General features: G+C 34.8%; 1 protein-coding gene across 1 annotated transcript in view; it reads left to right on the plus strand.

The window, feature by feature from the left end:
* The first annotated feature begins 4,617 nt into the window (after window positions 1-4,617).
* Window positions 4,618-26,111, plus strand: part of LOC123560129 (uncharacterized) — a 45,374-nt gene continuing 23,880 nt past the window's right edge. Inside the window, exons 1-7 of the mRNA XM_045353404.2 lie at window positions 4,618-5,744; window positions 7,904-8,642; window positions 9,412-9,528; window positions 10,960-11,010; window positions 11,210-14,362; window positions 21,138-21,244; window positions 21,961-22,126. Of these exons, the coding sequence (XP_045209339.2) occupies window positions 8,021-8,642; window positions 9,412-9,528; window positions 10,960-11,010; window positions 11,210-14,362; window positions 21,138-21,244; window positions 21,961-22,126 (4,216 nt within the window). The 5' untranslated portion in view covers window positions 4,618-5,744; window positions 7,904-8,020. The remainder of the gene's footprint in view (window positions 5,745-7,903; window positions 8,643-9,411; window positions 9,529-10,959; window positions 11,011-11,209; window positions 14,363-21,137; window positions 21,245-21,960; window positions 22,127-26,111) is intronic.

The following is a 26,111-nucleotide window of genomic DNA, read 5'->3' on the forward strand; positions in this document are numbered from 1 at the left end:
ATGTTGCATGCGTCTTTATAACGTCACAGCACGTCTGACGTCATGTCTGTTTACGCGCGTCTGTTTCCCGCGCTGAGATTAAAACAGTTGCAAAATGCACATCTCAACGTAATTGAGCATAAAATAAAAAGAAAATTTGTTTGTTTTTCGTGAATATTGAATATATCTCACCTCGAAGTGAGAAAATTTTCACATTTTCACTCGCGCTACGCGCTCGTGAAAATATTTGAAATTTTCTCACTTCTCAGTGAGATATATTCCATATTCACTCAAAACAAACAAATATCCTCTATATATACCGGTGGTGTCAAGTACACATTTGGATGAAATTCAAAAATTAGAAGTTTAGATATATGATAAATTTAAAGTTATATTATCACCCTTCAGGTTTGGTAACCTAACAGGTTTGACATTGAATTTCTATATACTGACTAAAATATGCCCGCAAAGCTGAATACGGATTCGAGGTCGCGAGTTCGATCCCCGGGCGAGGCGTATAATTTCTGTGACGATTTGATTACAGACATTTTGCCAGAGGTCATTTATTCATGCACCTCTGATTCATATGAATAAGTTGTCGGTTACTTGCGGAGAACAGGGTACTGATACAGAATCGGGTTAACTGCCAGCAGTTACATAACTGAAATACTTTTTATAGGAATATATGTAAGAATTTGATGGTACTGGATCTGTTCGTCCATATCTAAATGCATGGCTAAATTCAGTTACGTCGAAAACAAATATTATACTAAGAATTTAAGAAGGGGCCATTTGAGAAAGTTTCTTTAGAGGAAAAAAATATGTTAGATTCCCAAGGTATTCGCGACCATGAAACGACAGTGAATAGTTACACCGTGAGGTATATCTATTCATTTTATAGACTTTTATTGACTTAAGTATTTCCGAATGTGTTTATTTAAGATGATTTACATGGGCGTAGGTGTGATCTAAAAGTTGGGGTTTGGGATAGGAGAAATGGAAAGCTAGCCAATTGAACATACCCATATTTTAAAGGAAACACTAAAAATAAACAAGAAAACAAAAAAATGTATTTCCCCTTTTTGACAAAAGGCATTATATCAAATCTTAATCAGGACATCTAAATGTTGTCTAAAGTTGTGTTTTTTCATTCTTTTATCTACTGTTTTTTTTTCTGGTGAAAAATCAGTTCTATTTCTCAAAGTAAAAAAAAAGACAAATAAGGTACTAATACGGGAATAAATTGTCATCGCCCTAGTTTTGTCGTATTCCCGTTCTGTTTCTTGATCAGGGACGATAATGATCTATTGTGCTGTCGTATTGTTGTCCTGGCGGGGCATCAACACGGCAGCTCAGCATTGCAGGAACGAGCCACCATAGTAGTAGCATTCATCGACTGACATTTTTTAATTCACTTGAAAAGTAATAACTTAATAAATCTCTTCATAAGAGACAATTAAAAGTGCAGAAAGGTGCAACATCCCCGCTTTTGTAGTATGTGCTGTATCGGAACTAAATTATACAGACAAATTGGTTGGACCTCGTGACCAGAATTTGTGAGTAAAAAATTATTTATACATGTTGGTAGGGAATGACAAATATCCTCTATGTCAGACTAAAAGAAAATAATGTCTCGGTTTTATGCACCTATTTTTGTACTCCACTGAAGACCTCGTGCATAATTCCCGATACAAATCTTATAACCTATAAATGTAGGCATAAATACTTCAAAAAAGTTTAAACAAAACTTAAATGTGATTAAAAACGTTCCAGTGTACAATTTAGGACCGTTCTGACCCCTTGATATATATTTCAGCTTTTTTAACGTCAGTAAAGAATGAAGCCTTGGGAACAGTCTTGCACCCTGTTTTAAAAACATGCTTTTTAAGGACAAAATCCTGTTGTCCTGTTGGGCAGGTAATACCGATTCACTGACTTTGCATGTTAGGGTTAATAAAATCATACTCTGGATAAGACATTATCCTTGGAGATAGGACGATCAGTAGATTATGTGTACTACAATCAACTGTGCCTAACTTGAATAAAATCGAAATATGGGTTACAACGTTATGTCCCTTACAAGAAAGCGTCCGGACACGGACAGATATATGGACGAAGTGATTATTTAAGGCTCGTACCGTCATACATTTGTGCAACGAAAATTTATAAAACGGAGGTTAACGTGCAAGCGACTCCTCTATTGTACTGTCATACATTCAAAGGTCGTATCCAACCATCTAAACGCGTTTACAGTTCGTTTACCTGACTTGTTGATCGTTATAAACTTTTCGTATTGTTTCCATATATCAAAATATGGTTTTGCTATATATTATTTCTTACCTAAACAACTCTTTTAACTTCATGAAAAGTACATGCATTACGAAATTACTTATTCTACCCATGTCTCCTAGAATACAAGAATAGGATACCAAACAATGCTAAATATACTTTTTGCAAATACTCTGTCAGAAACCAGAAACGAACACTTTGTTATCCAATTTGAAATTTATACCAAGGATTCAACGCATGTTAATTTCCCCCCAACATTATACCTCAGAATTCGTCCAAATACCAGTGGAGCTTGATATTTTGTTTGTTTTTGTTCAAATTGTGGTTTGAAGGAATTTCTTCTGATTAATGCAGGCATGTAGCGTGCCATACTCATTTACTAAACTAGAAAGCTGTTTGGCCATTTGCATTAATTTGGTCATGTTAGATATATTTTTCTAGCAAGTAGGTCGAAATAAAACATTGTATGAAAAAAGTGAGGTCGTACGGTGTTCTGTTAGAGCCATCGCTTCTTCTCTTATAACAGCCGTGCGCGAAGCGCGAGATTACAATGGCGGACCAAAGTTATTTCGGAGTTTCGCAATTGTGATCTAGCGGTTCGCAATTTGGATGTCGCCGTTCGTACATCGCTTACTCTAGCGATACGTTAATCGCAATATAGCGACGGCAAAGCGCGAAATCGCTTTTTTTTCAATCTCGCGATTTTGAGATTTCGCAATTAATGAATCGCCATTGCATGAGGGTGAAGTGTGATATCACAATGGCGGAGCGTGAGATCCCGATGGCAAAGCGCGAAATAACTGAAATGTCTCGATTTCGCACGTTGTTTTCATGCTGTAAAGTTTCGCCATCATGATCGTGCACTTTGCAATCTTGATGTTTGCCATCGTAAATTAGTGCTCTGTCCTCATTTGAAGGTGATACGTAAAGTTTGAGCTCATGATGACGAAGCGTGAAATCACGGATATTGTGCGATTTCGTGCTTCGCCATAGTACTCTCGCGTTTCGAAAATCATGATTTCGCGTTTTGTCAGCGTTATCGTTCGCTTCGCGCACCTTCATTATCATGAAAGAGGCATTAGGAGATACGCTGATCACACAAACAGAGACTGTGATCAAAATGGCCAAGCGCGAAATTACGAACACATTTTATGGAACTTTTGTTCTCAAAAAAAGTGTCAAAATAACCCATGATTCCGCATCCCGTGCTTATGCGTAAACGGCTATCTTGTGTAGGCATCCGCGGTTTCTACGTCAACATAGAAACAAGCGCAGGCATACTTTAAGTGATTCCTGTGAAATATAATTGGCGATTTACCGTTGACTTTCCATATAACTTGGTTACCTAACGAAGTATCCGCATGCCAATAGCTCGGCTGACCTTACAAGCAAATATATTGCATTAATGTGTTCAAGTACACATGAAACCACTATCAACAACTTACAAAATGTTGCCAGTAATAATTTAATTTTTAGGTTTTTGATCTATTGTATACAAAAGAAATCAGATGTCGATTTTTTCTACATTCGCAATGTGAAAAAAGAAGAATTTTATTTACCCCTTTCAGTGCCTCCTTTTTCCTAAATATTATTTTAGTGACGCCACCGGAAGAGCGAAGAAATGAAGTTTGTGTTAATGTGTCAATCCTTGAATTATTTACACAAATGAGTAAAACTTTACCAAAAATGTTATGTTTTTTAAAGATAGACAGATACATGCTAATAATCGCACAAAACAATTAGGTAATTATTGTGATTAATTTCTATATGAAGTCTTTGAAAAGGAAAAAACGGTCAAGAAAAGAAAGTGTAGTGTCTATGACCTTTATAGCCCTTTGTGACCTTGACAATGAAGAAAGAACGCATATGACTTATCATTGCACCAAGTAAAATAACATTGGGATAACGGTAAACTGGATATGACCAAATGTTGTGAAATATATCTGTATATAAAACTTGTAACCGAGATGAGAAAATACAAGGCCCTTTAACCTCGCCTGAAAATGAGCCGAGGTAAGGATTAAAAAGCAGGCGTCTAAAACGGACAGACATACGGAAATAATTTTATGATGATTACATAAATACAAAAATCAGATTACATTAACACAACGTCAAGCTTTTTAAATGACAAATGATATTTTTGAAATTCAGTTATATCCTACTCTAAAAATATTTTTTGTTGGAATACCAGTAACCTACTAATCTAATTACTTCAATATATATCTAAACGATGATTCGCTTGTCAAACACAAGGATATGAAGTATTAAAGAGGTTAGTTGTGCATTATTATTAAATATTCTGTTATTTGATTTTTTAAACGTTTTTACTGTAATATTTTTTTAAAATTACTATAGAAAACTTGCACGCCGTGTGTACGGTCTGTTATTCAATTTCAAAGTATTTATTTATTTATTTATTTATTTATTATAGAGAAGTGTTTGTTTTCTGTGTGTACTTCTATTATTTATATATCTTTCAATTGTTTAGTTATTCTTTTATTTTAACATTTACCGCTTATTTATTATTTCATTTTCGTTCATATTTTTTTTTAACAAACCGAATGTTTGCAGGACTGTAGGGTTTTATTTTAATGACAATATAGTTTTGTCTCGAGGAGGCTACGTCCTTGGTACCCTGTTCTGCTGTTATTAAGTGTTTCATGTAGTATTCTTTTAGCACAGAAATATACTGATTTTATAAAACACATGGATTGTTACAGGGCATGTAAGTACAGAAAAATATAACAAGGGTTTCTTGAGAACATTTTTAAGTATTTTGGATAATTCAATATATAGCAGGATGCGATAATCATCGACCTGGAAGATGTTTAAAAATACATCCTACGTAAGAACTGCATATTTTTGAAATCGTACGATAGTATGACATTGAAATAATTTCAAATGTGATATCTTCTCTGGTTCATTGCGTGTCAAAATACTATATTTTTACTGATATTACGCGCACTTTTGATATTCGATAGTATATCAACGTTAACTATGAATAAATTATGGTAAAGTTAGATTACCACAGCTATCATTTAATCAAAAGAAAAAGCGACGTAAATATTTCGCTATTTATGAAAAGGGAATTTTAAAACGTCTTCAAATTTCAAATTAAGTTTCATATTTTAGATGTTTTTATCAGTTATAAAAAGTTCAGTAATTTTATTTCGATGATTAAATAGGTTTTATAAAAAAAATGAATAAATATTTCAAACAGTAGCATTAAGTGTCTAAAGAAGACGACTTTGTCTACAATAGTAGCAGTTTGTGTAGTAAACTAAAAGTGAATTGACTAAATAATGAGCTGGACCTTATGACTACATGAAAATAGACGGTTTTATCTTTCTTCTGATTTCCTGTAGTTCTTACTAAAAGTATAATACTTTGAAAATGATTCCTTTTTTAGTATATTCATGGGGCTTTTTGTTTAAAGGGGAGAAGCTAACTGGACAGTTTAATCAGATAACACGAAGGTAAATATAGTAGTTTTCTTCAGGTCTTTAATTTGTTCAATTGTTTCAGAGAAAATTGCAATTTTATATAAAATGTTCAATTCTATCACACTGTGAATTTCATATTTTCACAAAAAGAATTTCTCCATTTTACGCCTTCCAGAAAACAAAACTGACATAGGGACGTTTGGAATTTCCTTTAGCCAGACAGAATTGGTGCAGAAGCAAGCGGACCGGCGAACTTCTTTTTTGTACAAACAAATAAAGATTTTTACTGTATCTATTACTATTTGCTTCAAAGTCTTTTTTATAATGATTAATCTTTCCTCTAAATTCTGCTTGTAGTACCAGTGTGTTTTAAATAAAACAGATAACTGAATGTACTAAAGCTGCCAATTTGCATTTTTAATAAATAAGTTATGTTTAGGATTTACTGCGTTTGTATGAATAATATATACAAAATAACACATATTTACCCACTGTTAAATCATAAATTTTCGTGGGGGTACTAATTTTTTTTTGATTTCATTGTTGCAGTAATGTGCAAAATATAATGCAACGAACAAAATATTATTCTTATTTATAGAATCTGAAATCTACGAAATAGCCGTTTTATCAAAATCACGAATTTGTTTTCCAACGAAATTTAATGATTTCATAATATTGACCGATCTTATCCTAACAACATTTTATATTCTGTGTTGGTATCTACTTGTTATTTCCGCGAAAACTTTTTATAAAGCTTCTATTTTCGTTTTGTTCATTTTATAAAGAAGATGCAAATAAGTATAATATTGGCTTAAAATACAATAATGGATAAAATAAGTGAAATACAAACAGGACGGAGTAGTTATTACAAGCTCTTTACCTTGTTGTCACCTTGTATATTGCGAAACATGCGCTTTGAAACTACAACGATATCCTGTGTGCGGAAAAGAAAGGGAACGGTAAAAACATTCTAACACATGTGGTTATAGTTAGGTTATAACCGGGACAAGAAGTGAAAGATTTACACGCTGTTTTGACTTTTCCTCAATTGGATGACGGATTAGAATCTATGCACTAGGCGATGTGTCACGTTAATGGTGACAAAGTTATACTGCTGACGAGTAGGTTTTCGGAAACAGACAGGCAGACGAGCATAATGATTACTTTAGGATATATTTTATCATTTATTTGAAATTATTTCATAATTTACGAGAATGCCCAAACCAGACCCTGCGTAGTGTGTCCACAGTTCGCAATTCAAAATATTGCACTTTGAAATTCCGCCGCCGAAAAAAGGCGGTGTCTAAATAATTTCAAAATAAAGAGGAAATTAATAAAACTGGTCGCAGGTACACAAAAACATTCAACCGACCTAGCTAGTGTACTGTCATAAACGCACAAATGATTGAAATACTTGATTTCTTAAAATTCTTTTATTCACTGTTTCTTTTCAAAAACTACTATTTTCGCCATTTTGATCTGTGTATTTTTCGCTTTTCTTTTCAATTTAATGAAATCCGTTTTATAAATATGTAAATATATACCGGTCGTGTTAACTAGACATTTAAATCAAATACCGAAAATAGTTGTTAAAATGTATGATCAATTAAAAGCTATACATCATCATGCAGCGTAGTATATGTGATAACAGCGGGTGTTATGTGTAACTTAGTTTTTAATTGTTTGTGAGTTTGTTGTTTTTACATTTTCACAATTAATATTTTAAGGTTTGTTCTGTACAGTGTCAATGAACTATGTCATTTTTATAGAAATAGGCGTTTAATTAATCTCACTACTGACTTTATGATCTAGGTTAAATCCATGCAAGTATTTATCTACTTTTTTGTAATGTATTACGAAAATATCATTTGAATGAACGCACATTTATTTATAAATCCACTATTAAATTTCATTGAATTCAAACTACATGAAAGAGACTTAATTTCAAAAGAAATATTTTTATGGTTGTTTGTATTCTATAACTGGTTTTCCAAACTGTAAACGAAATAAATCGGTAACATAAAAAAATATTTAATTATTCACTATAATTTACTGAAATGATTTGTGTAAATGAAAACTTTTGATCAGAGTAATAGTATTTTGGACTAGAAGATTATAAAATAAAATTCTAATAAACAGTCATCCTTTATTACTGCATTTGTACTTTTTTACATTATATACTTCTTTTGCAGGTTTTAAAATAAGCTCCGGGGAAAGGTCACGTTTATAATAAACCATGTTATCTAACCTTCATCATATCTTTAATTCTTGTGTATTCTTCGTTAAATTAACCGAAAATCAAATACACAATGTCGAAAGATAAAACTAGTTATGTGAAATGTGCCCAAAAGAAATCAAAGACTGAAGATCGTTGTAGCTTAACTGAACACGAGAAACCTGTGGATATCAAAAACTATGATTCAGCAGAAATAATTGGTTCAAAATGGTTATGGACAGAACAGGAATCGGATAAAGTTTTGAGCCGACCAACTTCAGACGTTGGAGAACATGGGCCAAGCTCTGGGTTTAGAGGAGCACACTTGGACATTTCGCCATTAAGGTCGCCGCTAAGCAAGCATAATGACAGTGAAGACTTGTTTACTCCAATAAACGACATCATGAGTCTACAGAATGAACAGATGTTGCCAAACAGTTCCAGTGGTAGTTATATTGGAGCCCGCCCAAAGACGACTTTGACAACTAATTCTTTGCGACAGACCTTTAAAGGGAATCTAAAGAGGGCAAAGAGTCTAAATGTAGTGGAAGAAGAAATTAAAGCCGAGGAGGGTAATGGCGAAGAAACTCTTGAATTTTCCGAAAATGATAAAACAAGTGATTATGATACAATGCATCGAAATGATATATCAGACGAAGAATCCAGCGGTGATGAATTCACAGAATTTATTGCAACCCGAAGGATTTCTTGTAGTGGTAAGGGTATTTTGAAATAGTATGACAACTTTCTCACTTGATAGTTATTGCCTTATATAATAAAGAATAACTATTATTATGTTTAACATGTTAAAATAAAATCCATAAGACTATCACATGGAAGTATAGAACGCAATGAAGCAAGCTAATAGTAGACTCGGTTTGACCAAGTCTGTTCACGAGAGGAAATGCAATGTGCAACACGTCAAGCAAAGAGCTGCGAATTGAAGTTTAGGGCTTTGATCTATATATATATGTCAAATAAAAGTGACTGATATGCCAGCAAGGCCGCTTGTTGATAGCAATAATGGATTGCATTATAGGCTTCGTTACGTTATAGCGTTTCTTCCACAGTTATAGACGAGTTCTATCTCTCCGAAAACAATAAATTGGAGAACAACGAATCTGACCTTTGGCTAAAACTTATTGACATACGAAATCCTAATACATTACCAAAACGTTTTTGCAGAAGGGAGTTAATTGTTGTAACGCTTTTGAAATACTGGAAGTCGTTATGTTTCTAACACATAATTTTACAACCTTTATCATTTTTCAATGTCACATATATATATATATATATATATATTCTATGCAAAACTTGGTGGAAGAGAACACATTCAAAACGTCCACCCCACCTTGGTCGAGTAGCTTTAATGAAATATTTACTAAAAAGCTATCAAGTTATATCCCAACTACAAACTTGTATCAATATTATCCACAACAAAATATTACTGTTATTATCAACTTTATTGTGGATTTTCAACTTCAGTGCCGGATCTTCGCCCGAAAGGGAAACAACATGATGACGAAATCAGGGATTTGAGACCGCTTCAAAAGTGCTACTTCTTCAATGTTGAAAAATCAAAGAATGTGCAAATAACTCCAGGTATATATCTGATATTTGTTTGTTGAAATTACTTTCACGAGTGAACACCACATGCCATATTTTTACGCGTAGCATAGCCACGAGCGAAAATGTAAGGTATGGTATTCAAAACTGAAATATATTTTGATTTTACATGTAAAAAACACGTATTCTTTTTATTTCATGTTTTGACTAAATTTACCAATTTTATAGTTCATAAGTGAAAAATATATTTGATATTCTTCACTTTGAAAATATCAGCTATATTTCAGTCTAGTATTTCTATCATTCACTGATAAACATGTAATACTAGTATATATATATATATATACACACACACACACAAGAAAATGTATTTTTTATAGAAAGAAATAATGTTTATATTCATATAATCAACATTAGTGAGATTGAACGTACGAGCTGACAACAGAAACAAATGAAAGTAAACTTTGAAAATCGGCAATCAAAACTGTTTTTCATTACGGAGAAGATCAAACACAACTATGCGATTTTTCATTAGATTTAATGCCATTTTAAATCAAAATCAGGAATTGTATTTATTATGCATTGAAATGGTATAATAGGGGTCGAAACTGTATGTACATTTCAAGATGAATTACAATTGAACGTGGGCGGATCTTTTAGGCTGTTCTATATATTTAATGTACAGATCGGTAGTTGAAGATTTATTGTAAGATTTTTTGTATATTTACAGAAAGAAACCACATATTTTGTAGTAAGTCATTATATAAATGTAAATAAAAAGACTTAGTGATATTTCTTGTGTGTTTAGGAAGCATCGTATTTAATTCATGTGATGCTGTTACATGAATTCCGTTAATTATACCCCAACAAAACGAGGTAGGGGGTATATAGGAGTGAGCTTCCTTTGGTTTTCATGGTTTCCGGACGATGACCAGTGAAAGGCTTGACAGATAAAACAATTATTGGTACACAGATGTAACATTCTAAAATACAGGTCAAGTTTGACTTTAAGATTAGTAGATCAAAGGTCAAGGTCACAATGACCTAGAACAGTTAAACCGTTTCCGGATGATAACTTGACAACGCTTAGGCCTAGGATCATGAAAGTTTATGTGGAGGTTGGTCATGAGCAATTGAGACCCTATTGATTTTAAGGTCAATAGGACAAAGGTCAAGGTCACAGTGACCCGGATCAGTTAAACCGTTTCCGGATGATAACTTGAGAACGCTTGGGCCTAGGGTCATGACAGTTGATAGGAAGATTCTTTATGACCGGCAGATGAATCCTTTTGATTTTAAGATTAGTAGGTCAAAGGTCAAGGTCACATTGGCCCGAAACAGTTTGATTTTGACATTGGCTTACTTTTGTCAAGGCTGTATTGTGGGGGTGAAATTCGTCACTCCTGTGACAGCTCCAGTTTTAATTGGTTTACGACATGTTACATTTTATAATTATTCTTATTCCAGAAAAAGGGACTGCTACAATCACTGAAACGCCGGTTTCTAACAATCTGAACTGTAAGTATCCTTTTCCTATTGATGTTTTTCATAGTTAACCTTACAGTTTGAAATACATGTACGTAATGTTTGTTCAACGCCGATTATATTTTATTTGCGTTTTTAGAAGGACATGGATTGAGAATTTTTAATAATTGAAAGATATTTAAAAAGAAACTGATAAATGTTATTTAATTAGAAATAACTGACATCATTTCAGCTCGTCATTTGAGTGTATTGAAAAGTGTGCGGGAAACAAAGCCACAAATAGAGACTGAGTTGTTTAAGGGTGGTCAGAAGTATTTAGATCGATCAAACAATCTCCCGATGGTCATATTCAAGGGATCAGGATATGGATGTGAATTCGCTGCAAAAATGCTTTTTGAAAGAGTTGTTTCTGCTAGAAGTGATAACAAGACAAAAGCTTATTACTTAAGAAAACCAGATGAAATGAGTCATATAGGTCATGAAGAGAAGGCAGTAATACTTGTGTTAGACATAAATGGTCCCACCGGTACAGATACGACACGGCTGGACGACTGGTATGAAATACTAAAGGAACGAATGGCAACTGGAACACGGACAAGAGGAAATCTCACTTTCATTATGACCCTCCAAGACTCTGATTTGCCACAGGATAAAACGCATCCACTGTTACGTAAATACAGTGAATATATTGTAGATGCTGCTAGAAAGCAATACCGACCGTCAAGCGCAACAAAAGAAAAGCTGGTGGAAGCTTTTATGAGGCAGAAACACTTACGAGTCAACCCCGTGAAAAGCGGATCTCCAAATCCAGTATCTAAAGTAGGAACGTTCACGTTAATTGACAGAGATATTGTTGATGGTATCGTTCCTTTGTTGGGAAGCGTTAGATGTATTGGTAAACTTGCTGAATTTTTCAAGTCGGATTTGTCAGAAGGTTTAAATACCCTCAGAAATCCAGTTCCAGATGTTGTGCAAAGGATACGAGAGTCTTACAAAGAAGGAGGCTCGCTGTTCCTGACTCTTTTAGCAGTCCATGCCCATGGGGGTCACCTTGGAGTAGGACGCTTAAATCAAATGAGAAAGCTGAATGAGCAGACAGAGAAATTTTGGTATTCAACTGATAATATTGACAAAATGTCGAAAAACGGATCTAAAAAGATAGAAAAGCTATTTGGTAGCACGGAATTGCAACACCTCTTTCGGTTTGCAAAGGAGAACAACCATCTACTTAACCTTGGGGGCAATTTACAGAAGTATGCAAGTCGTTTAGACGGTGAATTCCTGGCGGAGAATAATGACGTCTACAGATTTTGTGATGGCCGAGTTTTTTACTCGTTCCTGCTTGTATATTGTGAAATGTACCCCGATGCACTTGAACATGTTGAAGACAATTTTTTCTTCAACTTTGTAAAATCAAGTAGAAACACATTTGAAGACGAAAAAGATGTTTTCTTGGGAGTCGATGACAGGAAACTGAACATCAGAACCAGGGCGGTTATGAAACGTTTCAAGAAAGAAATGATGTTGAGGCATATTGTCAAATGTATGAGACATCCGATAATGAGTACATCGTTTTTCCAGCTCTTCTTAAAATATCTTGGAGAAACGAAACACTTGCTGTGGAAAGTACTCAAACAACAAGACTGCGATCCAAAGGAGTCATACTCGTGTCTTTATCATGGAATGTCGGAGGAGCAAGATACATTAAAAGGTGAACCAAGAAATGTCACTGAAGTCATTATCCTTCATGATATTTGGAAGAAGAAACGAAAGAAACCTAAGTGGATGAAATGGACAAAATCACAAGAAGTAGAGAGTCTGATACGTGCAGCAGAGCTATGTAACAGTCAGACTTTTATCCTAATGGTTAAAAGGGGCGCGGAAATTCCTATTACTGCTTTAAAAAAGGCAGTAGATGTCGGGGCAGTAGATATAATAGAATTCATCAACAATAATGCAGTGTTTACCCAACATGAATGGTATGAGGCCGCACAGGATGCAGCAAAAGCATTAAGTAATAAAACACCATCACAACCATTGTTTCAAGCTTTAATGTCAGTGGTCATTAAGACTGATGAAAACACCGGGTCCGAAGATATTCCTCCTTTGATCCATCACGCAGTACAAATTAACGATGCGACATTACTTCGAAAGTTAGTCGAAGGAGATATTGGGAGAACCGATGTTGACATCAATAAAGTGTACAAAGGAGAAACACCTTTGACCGCTGCCACGCGACTTGGATTTCGAGATATTGTATCTATACTCCTAGATAAAAACGCAAATCAGAGCCAGAAGGAGGTATTTATTGCATCAGCTAAAGGTCATGATGAAATCTTAAAGCTTTTTATTCGTGCAAACCCTGCATCGCGTTTAGCAGAGGACTCAGAAGGACTGATACCAATATTCCATGCAGTTTCTGGCGGACACTGTGATACAGTAATGACACTCCTCTCCAAGCCAGAGGTTTTGTCTCCATCGGCAGATGTATGGCAACCACAGAAAGTTGTTACAGCTGATAAATCCTCAACGCTATGGAGTATCAGACAGCGTCAAAAGACTAACCAAGAAAGACAAACCGCACTCCATATTGCCGCAGAAAATGGACACAAAGGAATAATTTCACTTCTTCTTGAGCACGGGTTCGATGTGAATGCAAAAGACTGTAACAGCGAAACGCCACTTAGTTTGGCTTGTAAGGGTAGACACACACACGCTCTAAGAGTTATTTTGAATGCCTGGAACGTACAAGGACACTCGCAAGATGAAACGGTTATGATGCGCGTAGTTCAGAGTGGTGATGTAGAGGTCATGGAATTGTTGATTGAATATGGATTTCGAATCAATTTTGTCAATCAGCAATACGGAGTACCTCTTCACGTGGCGATACAATACGGTATGCATGAAATGGTTCGGTGTCTTCTCTTGAAAGGAGCCGATCCAAATATAGAACAAGATGGTTTCCGACCTCTTCACGTTGCAGCAGGGAAAGGTGACGTTGAAGTACTGAAAATGTTAATGGAATTCGGGGCCGACCCTCTTAAAGTGACTGGTGCAAAAGGAGACAGCATTATTCATTTGGCAACTGAACAAAAGCATGGCAATTTTATAAAGACAGTATTTCAGATGTCGGACTGCTTACCCTTGATTGATATGAAGAACGCTAATCGTGAAACAGCTTTACATGTAGCTTGCAAACAAGGTTGTCTCTCTCTTACTACATTGCTACTTCAGACTGGTTTTAATCCAAAATTACCTAACAGGAGTGGCTTTATTCCTGTAGTCTTAGCGGAACAAGGACTGAAAAAGTCTATAAATAGTAAGAACACCAAGAAATGGAATGCATTTGCTGACTGTGTCCGGATACTGCAAACCTGGTCAGAAATTTAATAGGAATATATAATGACACATGAAGAATATATAATATATCCGTGTTTAGGCCCCTACTTTAAAATGAACTTTGTTTCTTATTCTTCATGTGTCATTATAAATATGTTTGTTTCAAGAATTCATGGACAGTGGAAATTAGAAAAGACAAATTTCCTGAAATTACAGCTTCCGAGGTGTTTCTGTTATCAGTCCATTTGCGTATGGTGTATGGGGAATCCTGAAAAAAAAACGACTGCAGATGTCAACTACAAAGACACAGATATGATTTACAACTGTTCGTTAAGAATAAAACGTAGACGCTGGACAGATGAACTGTCAATACAAAGTACTGTTTAGGTCAAAGCGTTTCATATTGATTTATTACAGTAACGGATCCCGAATTTGTTACTTTGTGTAAAATACAGATCATTTGATAGCATCATGTACCTTTGTATTACGTTCAAATTAAGTTGAATATGTTTCGTACTTCACATGATTCTCTTTTATTTCGTTTCGCAAGAGGATTCTTGTACGAAGTTATAGATACAAATGTTGTTATCACTGATTAATGTAATTGTGAATTCTATACTTGACAGTATGCATGTACATCAATTTCTGTAATCTGTTAGACAGTTTCATTTGTTATTGTACAATTTGTCGAATGTGCAAACTGTATTATCAGGATGCGCGCGAATATTGCAGTTTAAAAATGACTGCAATGCTTTTGTAATTGATAGACTATAACTATAATTAAGAAATGATAAGTTCCCAAACGTGGTTTATCGCAGAATTAACCATGTTTTGAGTTCTTCTGCGTTAGAATATGTAACGAAGGCCGTAGGCCTGAGTGATATATTGTTTCGCATATGAACGAAAAACTAGGGTTATTCTACGATATTACCTGGGATTTTGTTTTCTCGATACTAACACGACATACTAGTATCAACAGTATTAGAAAAATAGTAACTACCTTTTACGACCGTGCTACGCACCTGGATCAGATGACGTCATTGCACGCGAGTGGTTTATTGCAGAATAACCCAAGATGTATGTAGGTCTTTTTGCTGGTCGTGTTAGAACGTATATTTAATTGTATGTATGTTTTGTGTACTTCAACACTTTGAATGTTTCATTGTTTGTTAAAACAACTTTTATGAAAACCATCAACATTGATAAATGACTGAGGAGGCTATAATTACAATATTTGATTCAATAAGTTTTAGTGTATACGTTTCGTCTTACTTTTAAAGAGCACCAAATATTTTTGCCACATAATTGTATACTGTTACCGACAGGATAAATAGTTTTATCCTGTCACTTGCAGTATTTTCGACCCGATATCAGGGTGCCGTATATCTTTCTTGATATACCGTCAGTTGATCATGTGACCAGTGATATACGGTCAGTTGATCGTGTGACCTTATGATCGATATTGTTGTCATAAGAAATTTTGCAACGAAACCATCATCACTGTGTTGGAAATGTCCGAACTAAGAAAATGAGTGGTCAAATAATGAGTTTTTATTCAAAAACGAAGAAGTTATTGCGATTTTGCCGGTAATCACGTCATTATATAAGTGACGTCATTACGAATATGACGTCATTAAAGCGGTTGTCGCACACTTATTTTTGTAAAATAAATTGCCAAATATCAGAAAATGAAGTAATGACAAGATAAATAGAATAATAGGTTAGTGCCTAAGATGGAAAATGTTTATCTGGCTCGGCTCCGGACGTTATCAGGTTCGCCTTCGGCTCACCCGATAACCTCCTCCACCTTGCCAGATAAACTTTCTCATCTACGGCACTAACCTATTATTCCTATATATGCGTTTACAGAATTGTACATGTGTTTTTAAACAGCAAAGAAAAGCCGTTTTGATATTCGATCTACTATTAGAAAAAAACAACAACTAAACGTTTTGTTCAGTAATATACAGAGATAACTACACGTGTAAGAATGTTATCTCTACTTTTGTATTCAATAGTTCGTTTACTGTGTTTAGATTGTTAAAAGTACTTCTGTGAATAGAGTTTGATTATTTGGTTTATTGGTTAGTTTACATTATAAATACTCCATTATTTTCATAGTCCACTTATAATTCTTTCGCATCTCTTTGGAATCATGTACAGTTATCAATGGTAATTGATTCTATAAAATCTCACAGTGTACATAACTCGTTAATATGTTTAAATATGTATGTATCATTATTTCATCATTATTCTATATTATAGGGATTCGAATGAACTGCAAAACATCCGAGGTTGTCTTTAGGTTTGCACCGTATGCAAATTTGTTAACCAATTCTTACAATGGTGGGTCGATACCTTATTCGTCAAATATGACAATCCTTCCGATTTTGATGAAACTTGGTCCAACTATAGCGCTATGGTTCCTTTTTTATTTTTCAGTCGTCTTGGTAACAATAAGTTATCAATGATGACGTCACGAACGTCGCAACGTAGGGCGCTAAAATGCCCAAAATCTGCCGTAATAGGTCTTCTAAAATATCTAATTAAGATTTAAAATAAGCGAAACATCACAATATGATACTTTATCTGATTCACATATGGACTAGTGTGTTTTTAAGTGGTATCGCACCACATTACAACGGACATTTATAATTTTATTGAGCAACCCATTTCCTTCTGATATAAAATTTTGACAAAAAATTGGCAAATATACGCTAAAATGACATTTTTAAAAAACTACAAACCCATTAAAAGTCTGATTTTCAGCACAAGTGATCAATTTGAAAATGAAATGTCAAATAAAAAAGGGAACTTTACGTTTTCAGTTTTTCACAATATTGTGTTGAAGACAAACTGTCCTTCCGATTTCTGGACGTAAAACGCAACGTTTTATCGACGTTGCTTATTGTTTGCATCGTTGCGCTTTTGGACGCTTGCATTATATCTTAGGTCCATTTCAACTGTATTCATGAACCAACAACTTTGGGAAATTATTATGCATCAGTCTTTCTGACGCACTACCAGTTATCTGGGTTTCACGCAAGGACACTTTCCATCTTTTTCAACTACAAGTCGCTACTTAACTGACCGCGATACACGGAACGTACTTTTGACATCACCGATCTAAGAAAAATGATCTTTCCTTTTATTTCTGTTCATTTAATATTTCGTTTTTTGTCTCGTTCCCGCTGAATTTGCAGTCAGCGTCCTTAATCGCCGAATGTATATCAGTTAACATTCCCTGACGTAATAGAATCGTGTCACCGATTATGTACTACATCTCGCACTTGTGTCGAAGTCAATAAGTCCGTGAAGACCGATTGATACATTTTTCCCGCCCTTCATTCGCACGTGTATTCTGTCTGGCACGTTGCACGTATGAATATTTTAGTAATGGCAGTTTCGAATACGCACCAAACTGAACCGGGGAAAAAGAAATAGAATGTAGCTAAATGACATCGAGGCAGGCCGAAACGAAAACATGCGTGAATTGAGTAATTTTTTTTCTTGCATGTAGATCACATTTCCCTAATAGTAGTCGAAATTTTCCATGCTGCACGACTACTTAAAACAGGTGTACAGATTCATCGTGCAATTCCACACAAAATCGTTTGTTGATAAATCAATGCTACCGATTTCATTATCCAATGCCGACGGAATTGTTATGTCGTCATCATCAATATTAAGGACATATCTGCCTCAGGTAATTTGATATATTTGTGAAGCCGATTCGGAAACTTTTTCTTTTCACAACAAAATGTGTAAATCTCTAAGAAAACATGTACTGCGTGAAATCATTATTTTAAAACGGATGACTGAATTTCCATAAATCATGTTCAAATAAATCACAAGTCTTGTCGGCGTCAGGGTATGAAGGCATGATACATGTATGTTTTAATGACTCAACATGATTCTTCCGATACATGTACCATATTTCAGTAGAAACTGTGCTAGATTACTATATACATTTTCGTACACTGTTCGGAAGATTTTCCTAATGTTTGGATAAACACACCTACAGATGTAATCGTCAAGATGGAAACGTAATGAAAATTCGGCTTGAAAAGGTGTAAATATCGGGTCTTCTTGACAGATAGGGAAGCAGACGTTTCCTCTTTGTATTTTGGCGGGAAAACAGCATGTGCCTTCCATGTTGACCGAATGCTTATAGAAAATTACGTATTGGCGTTATATTTCTGCGTCAACAGAAACCTTACTGTGTTGAAGCATACATGTTATTGTAAACAAAATGCACTACAACCTAATGAAAAGAGCTTGAATTTATATCGTGTCTGTTCGTCCGTCACAGGCTCTTATGGTGTTTTTTTTTTATATTTTTATTCATATTATATTCATGGTTTCAAAAATAAGAAAAGATGTTAACGTATAAACACTAATAGGTATGTAATGACGATTGTTTCATTTGTTCTGGTGACCCACTTCTTGAAGTGATGGGTTGGAAGCTGTAAACGAACATATTTTACGAGTGAGCTTATAATAAATCAGGTGGGTGTGGTTTAGACATTTTTCCATTCTAACGGCAAATTTTCGAAGCGGAATGAAGCAATTTGGTGACTCTTAAACGTTTTTGAGATGTAGAAAGGGAAAACGGTAAATTCCACAGACATCGGGTATCACAATAGACCTTTTTTATTTATTTATTTTTCAAAAAGTGCCTTCCGACCCTCCCATACAATTAATTCTGTAATTGTCCTTATAACATTTACTTACTTTTATCAACAACGCACGATACGATATCAAAGTTTAAAATTAATTTACCCTTAGTTATATTTGCTTATTATGTAATCTCCTTGTAGAACGAATAACAAACACATGTTTAGATATCAAATTGCTAGACGCTTTACGTACCTGGCATCTAACGTCAAACCGTTGAGTTGTACGTCGAAAAATCGGAAGGACAGTTTATCTTCAACACAATATTGTGAAAAACTGAAAACGCAAAGTTCCATTTTTTATTTGACATTTCATTTGCAAATTGATCACTTGTGCTGGAATTTTGAACTATAATGGACCTGTAGTTTTTTAAAGATGTCATTTTAGCGTATATTTGCCAATTTTATGTCAAAATTTTATATCAGAAGGAACATGGTTTACTTTATCAAATGATAAATGTCCGTTGTAATATGGTGCGATACTACTTACAAACACGCTAGTCCTAATATAAAGTAAATATAGTTTCAAAATGTAAAGTTTCACTGATTCTAAATCATAATTAGGCAGTTTAGAGGACTCAAAACGGCAGTATTTCGGCATTTTGGCGCCCTTAGTTGTGACGTTCGTGACGTCATCACTGATAAAGTATTGTTGCCAAGACGACGGAAAAATAAAAAGGAACGATAGCGCTATAGTTGGACCAAGTTTCACCAAAATCGGAAGGAATGTCATATTTGACGAATAAGGTATCGACTCACCTTAAACTATTATTTCTTGATAAAATGGTGCAGGTACAATAACTCATATTGATAGATTTTTTATCTTGAAGGGTACATTTATTGTTGTTACTTAAATTTTATTTTCCATGCATTTCTGAATGATCAAAAATACGTTTCATTAATGTCCAACAAGTGCCTTTACGTTTCATTCATGTCCAACAAGTGCCTTTACACAGCACTCACGAAACGACTCCTTTAACATGCTGTTAGCTTTACGTTAATTTCTTTACGCAGTGGCTTTTGGTATATAAGCTCAGTTGATGGGTTAACGCATGTTTTTCGTATTATAACATCTGCAGAATCCCGAGGAAATGGTTGGTACCCAAACCCGGTTTCACGGGGGATGTTACAACACAAAATAAACATGCGTTAACGCTATTCTAGCATTAAAAACGTAAAAAACTAGTAAACGAATAAATTATCCCTCAACGTAATTGAATTTCCATTCTGCATTGTCAAGTTGACGTCATTTCCTTTTGAATTATCTGTTTTGGGGCCGTAATGCGTTGACGCTTAGCCGCGGAACCGCATATACGAAAAGGTGTTTTAACAACACGTTTTCTCTCCTATTAAAACACCCCCAAAAAGTGACAAGAACATCATTTTATGCTAGAATGAAAAATAGCAACAAAATAATGGAAAAAAGAAATCATTGATTTCAACTCATTTAGATTCGAAGATTGAAGCCGGTGCTAGGAGGCGTGGGCAGTGTTGCATTTTCCATTACTGCTCATGAACAGACTCAATCAAACCGAGTCTGCAATTTTCACTGTTTGCTTTGTTCTCGGTGCTTCCGAGAGATCTACTTTCCAGATTTTATTCATATATATACTTGTATGGTTGTCGTTACTTTTTATACCCAGATGTTTGCTATCTTTTGGAAATAAACTAGCGATAAAAACATTGAATGTGTCAATAAGGAAAGGGAATGACGATTGAGGTGCTATAAAAACCCGTAAAGAAATAAAAATTAGGAATTAGGAAAATATATTCCTTATAGAATGCCTTTATATAATCATTGCATTCAACTTCGTATTTTGCGGATCTTCATTTGTATAGTGCTGTATATTTCACTTTTTTTTAATTATATTTCGTTTCGAAAGGAGACTTTTTGTGAAGATATGTATTGATGCCAATGTTAACCTATGTCGTGAGTGTGTATACACGTTTCTTTTTTTAGATTTTGGTTATTATTACAATTTGTATTTCTATAATTATTTTAAATTGTGTTGAAAAATGTGTTTGTTTAACGTTTTTGATTCACGGATACGCATTCAGCATTTAACGGATACGTATTCTGTGTTTCGCAGATCCATATTCAGTGTTTAGAAGATATGAATTCAGTGTTTTACAATATGTATTCAGTGTTTCACATAAACGCATTCAGTGTTTCAAGGGAAGTAGGTGATGATTTCTATGTTATGCCTCTTGAACTAATTGATCCGCAAGTACCCAACACATCTGATGATCTGGTAATTAATCAAATTTCCTTGAACACTAGTAACCCTCATATTGACTTACATCAAGGATATAACAAGTTACGTATGGCTTTGTCCAATGACCTATTTGAAGATAAACTAGCCATGAGAGCTATTGCACGCAGGCTGGCTGTACTAAAAGATGCTACCGGACATGAACATTTTGACACTAGCCTTGCTGAAACATGTCCAGAACTGAAATCAAGCATTGCGCTTAAATTAGGCATACACAGGAGTTTAATTAAGGAGGTACACATTATTAAAATTGAAATGGGCTCAAATCAAATTAGCCTCAGATGTCACAGATTCACCTGCACAGCCTATAGAAACAGCTACAATTACCTCAAACCAATCACTGCCTGCACAAATTTCGAACACTTCAAATGCTAGCAATTCTTTGAATAGTAACCAACATCCCTGGTCCGTTATTGTGCCAAAACGTAAGGAACCAGTCAGTAGTACCATGAACTCAGATTTTCTAGCACCACAACAACCTAAAGTTAACAATCAAGGTTATCGGGCTACAAAATTACTTAGAATGGGTGCAATGCCACTGTGTCCCCCTGCCAGAAGGGAGCGGGTGGAGGATGAGTCCATTACATTAACCGAAGGAAACCTTACCTGCAAATGGCCACCAAATAAAAAGGAAAACTCTCTCACCTGACCAAAGACTGCTACAGTTAGAAATACTGGCTTTCAAAATATTACAGGAACATGGGGTAAATACCAGTAACTTAGAACGTTCTGACATTCTTGACCAGTTTAATTTTCTCGTCTTGCCTGGAACCAAAGCATACTGTTTACCTGATGCTGGGAAAGATCCGACTGCACACTCAAGGTATCGTACCTATGCAACTCTTAGGATGATAGCCAACAGTAAAAACATCAAGTCTGAAAAATGGCTCGCAATGCTAGAGTGTAGTAGTATGCTCAGGGACACTACCAATAATAAACTTTTAAGACAATGTGACAAAATTCCATTAAGAATTTAGATTGTAGACAAATGTACTAGTCTTTTTCTTTTTTTAAAGTGCTAGGTATTTAACATAAGAAAATTTTACCTATTTTGTGGTGCTCAGTTGAAGTTATACTTTTGGTCCATTTCAAGAAAGTGTTTTTGATTTTTAAACAATTACTGATACATGTTTTATACAATAGACAGTTTAACTCTATGACCATCAATTCTAACAGATTAAATACAGGTTGTGTCGTAAGTTGTACATACCATATTTTTGTCTAGCAGATGTTTTAACCATACAAAGGTACTGGTATATAGATACAGGTGTACTGTAAATTATACTTACATTGATGCTTGTCACTAGGAGATACAGGTGTGCTGTAAGTTTTTCTTACCACAAATAATTTGTTAGACTAAAGTACAGGCTGTGCTAAAAGTTCTGTTCTTTTATGTATATACATAAAATGTTACTATGTGTTAACTTGACTTACCATATTGTTTCATTTTCTATATCAGATGAGATACAGTTCGTGCATTAAGGTATTTTATGCATGATCATCCAGTTCTTGAATTGCTCTTTAAGTAATTTCAAAATATGTCACTAAGAACTATGATAAGACTGATAAATTTATGGCAGATTCAAATTCAGGAGAATTTTGTTACTGGAAGTTGGGGAGAGTGTAAGAAAACCCAGAACTATATTTTTGTACATGTACATTTTTCAGCTCCCAGCTTGTTTACTTCTACTGATAACGCATGTTAACTCTCAGAAATTATTCACTTACTTACAGTATTAGTATATCTGCCTAGATTGTCAAGTCATTTCACTTGATATACAGTTTAACTTCTTATATTTACGATTTTCTATAGTGCAAAAAGCTTCTTTCATGGAGGCTGCCATTTTTAGCTCATCTGATTTTTTGAAAAAAAAAAAGATGAGTTATTGTCATTACTTGAGCGGTGTCGGCGTCGGCGTCGGCGTTGCCTGGTTAAGTTTTATGTTTAGGTCAGCTTTTCTCCTAAACTATCAAAGCTATTGCTTTGAAACTTGGAACACTTGTTCACCATCATAAGCTGACCCTGTATAGCAAGAAACATAACTCCATCCTGCTTTTTGCAAGATTTATGGCCCCTTTTGTACTTAGAAAATATCAGATTTCTTGGTTAAGTTTTATGTTTAGGTCAACTTTTTCTCTTAAACTATCAATGCTATTGCTTTGAAACTTGCAACACTTGTTCACCATCATAAGCTGACCCTGTACATCAAGAAACATTACTCCATCCTGCATTTTGCAAGAATTATTGCCCCTTTTGGACTTAGAAAATCAGTTTTCTTTGTTAAGTTTTATGTTTAGGTCAGCTTTTCTCCTAAACTATCAAAGCTATTGCTTTAAAACTTGCAACACTTAATCACCATCATAAGCTGACCCTGTACAGCAAGAAACATAACTCCATCCTGCTTTTTGCAAGATTTATGGCCCCTTTTGGACTTAGAAAATATCAGATTTCTTGGTTAAGTTTTATGTTTAGGTTAACTTTTTCTCTTAACCTATCAAAGCTATTGCTTTGAAACTTGCAACACTTGTTCACCATCATAAGCTGACCCTGTACAGCAAGCAACATAACTCCATCCTGCTTTTTGCAATAATTATTGCCCCTTTTGGACTTAGAAAATCATTTTCTTGGTTGAGTATTATGTTTATGTCAACTTTTCTCAGAAACTATCAAAGCTATTGCTTTAAAACTTGCAACAGTTTTTCACCATCATAAGCGGACGCTGTACATCAAGAAACATAACTCTATCCTGCTTTTTGCAAGAATGATGGCCCTTTTTAGACTTAGAAAATCATGGGTAGAACAATATTTCTATTATACACAAAATTCAGATGAGCGTCAGCACCCGCAAGGCGGTGCTCTTGTTTGTTGTTGTTACAAACCGGTAGAGAAATATTTACGATTGTGTGACATTTACTTGGTAAAGGTGTAGGATACCTATGTAAGCAGCAACAGTATACATTATATTATTCCAGCCACACTTAGATTTAGTTAGATTTAGGCCATATTTGTTGCATTTTATTATTTTCTGATGTGCCAATGTAAAATCTCTTACCGGTCTATCTGAGCGTCTGCTAACAGCCCCGCTTCAAAGTGTTTTTCCATGATTGTGATTAAACTACTTCATAATTCTTAGAGTGTTGTATATCAAAATACTTGTTATGAAACAATGAATTGTTTGAGGTTTACTTTCACTTAAGAACTTGTTTATTTAATACATTATTTGCGAGAAACCCTGGCTGAAGATCCGTAAAGAAACTGGTGTCCTGGAATCCCGGTCGGTCACCGTTCTGTGATTTCATTGGAGAACGGTGCCCGGTCTGTATTTGATTGGTTTACCCGGACACACCTTCCTCACCGGGCCTTCAGCCATTGGTCAGTTACATCACGTGGTCACATCCCAGGAGGCTATATATTGGCTGGCGGACAATGGCTTCAGCACTTTATTCGTATACGTAGTTTTTGCGTAAGAGCGCCAAATTCAAACTGCAAGTTAGGCAGTAAGTCTTTTGAAACCATTCGTCCATCTTTCCGATATACTGTCTATCCTGAGCTGTGTCCACATTATATTAATTAAGTTATTGCGTCATTAAATTTTGGAACTTTACTTTAAACTTTGTTATTAACTGTGTGTTTCCCTTACATCCGCCGGCCATTACAATATGTATTCAGTGTTCACAGATACGTATTCAGTGTTTAGCAAATATGAATTCAGTGTTTCACGGATACATATTCTGTGTTTCACAGATCGATATTCAGTCTTTAGAAGATATGAATTCAGTGTTTCACATGTACGCATTCAGTGTTTCAAGGATATGTATTCAGTGTTCCACAGATACGTATTTAGTGTTTCACATATACGCATTCAGTGTTTCAAGGATATGTATTCAGTGTTTCACAGATACGTATTTAGTGTTTAGCAAATATGAATTCAGTGTTTCACATGTATGTATTTAGTGTTTCGCAGATACGCATTCAGTGTTTCATGGATATGTATTCAGCGTTTTACAAAAATGTATTCAGTGATTCGCGGATACGTGTTCAGTGTCTTACAGATATGAATTCAGTGATTCACAGATATGAATTCCGTGTTTCACAGGAACGTATTCAGTGTTCCACTGATATGTATTCAGTGTTTAGAAGATATCAATTCACTGTTTCACAGATACGTATTCAGTGTTTCACGGATACGTATTTAATGTTTCATGGATATGTATTCAGTGTAACTGTGTTTCATGTATACGTATTCAGTGTTTCATGGATACGTATTCAGCATTTCACAGATATGTATTCAGCGTTTTACAGAAACGTTACTAGTGTTTCACAGAAATGAATTCACCGTTTCACGGATACGTTATTAAAAATCGGATATATTATGATGTATGTGATACACATATCTTCTGATGTGCACACTTTTATGTCTTGGCTGCCTTTATCTTTACACAACCCCGACTTTAGAGTTTCTTTTAAACATCAACGTTTTTGATAGAAAAACATAATAGAATTAGATATGTTTCATATTAGCTGTGAACAGCAGCAGATTTTCTACTTTTCTACTTTTTGCAGCATCACATACCGTTATAGAACCATTTTATAAAAGTCTCAATTTTTAATGTTTACACCGTTAAAACTAATTGCATATATGATTACGAGGCAAAATTATCCCTCATAAAGTTTAAAAAAGGACAGAACAACTTTACATGATACTAAATTGCTCCATACATTTAGCCACTTAGAGCTTTTGTATGTCACCAAAAGTATTCTCGAATTACCCCTACAATATGGCGTTTTATCAAATAGCAATAAATATGCTTCTCCTTTGTTTCCATTATTGTGGCAGTTATTATA

This window comes from Mercenaria mercenaria, chromosome 10 (assembly GCF_021730395.1).
Source record: "Mercenaria mercenaria strain notata chromosome 10, MADL_Memer_1, whole genome shotgun sequence".
Taxonomy (NCBI): domain Eukaryota; kingdom Metazoa; phylum Mollusca; class Bivalvia; order Venerida; family Veneridae; genus Mercenaria; species Mercenaria mercenaria.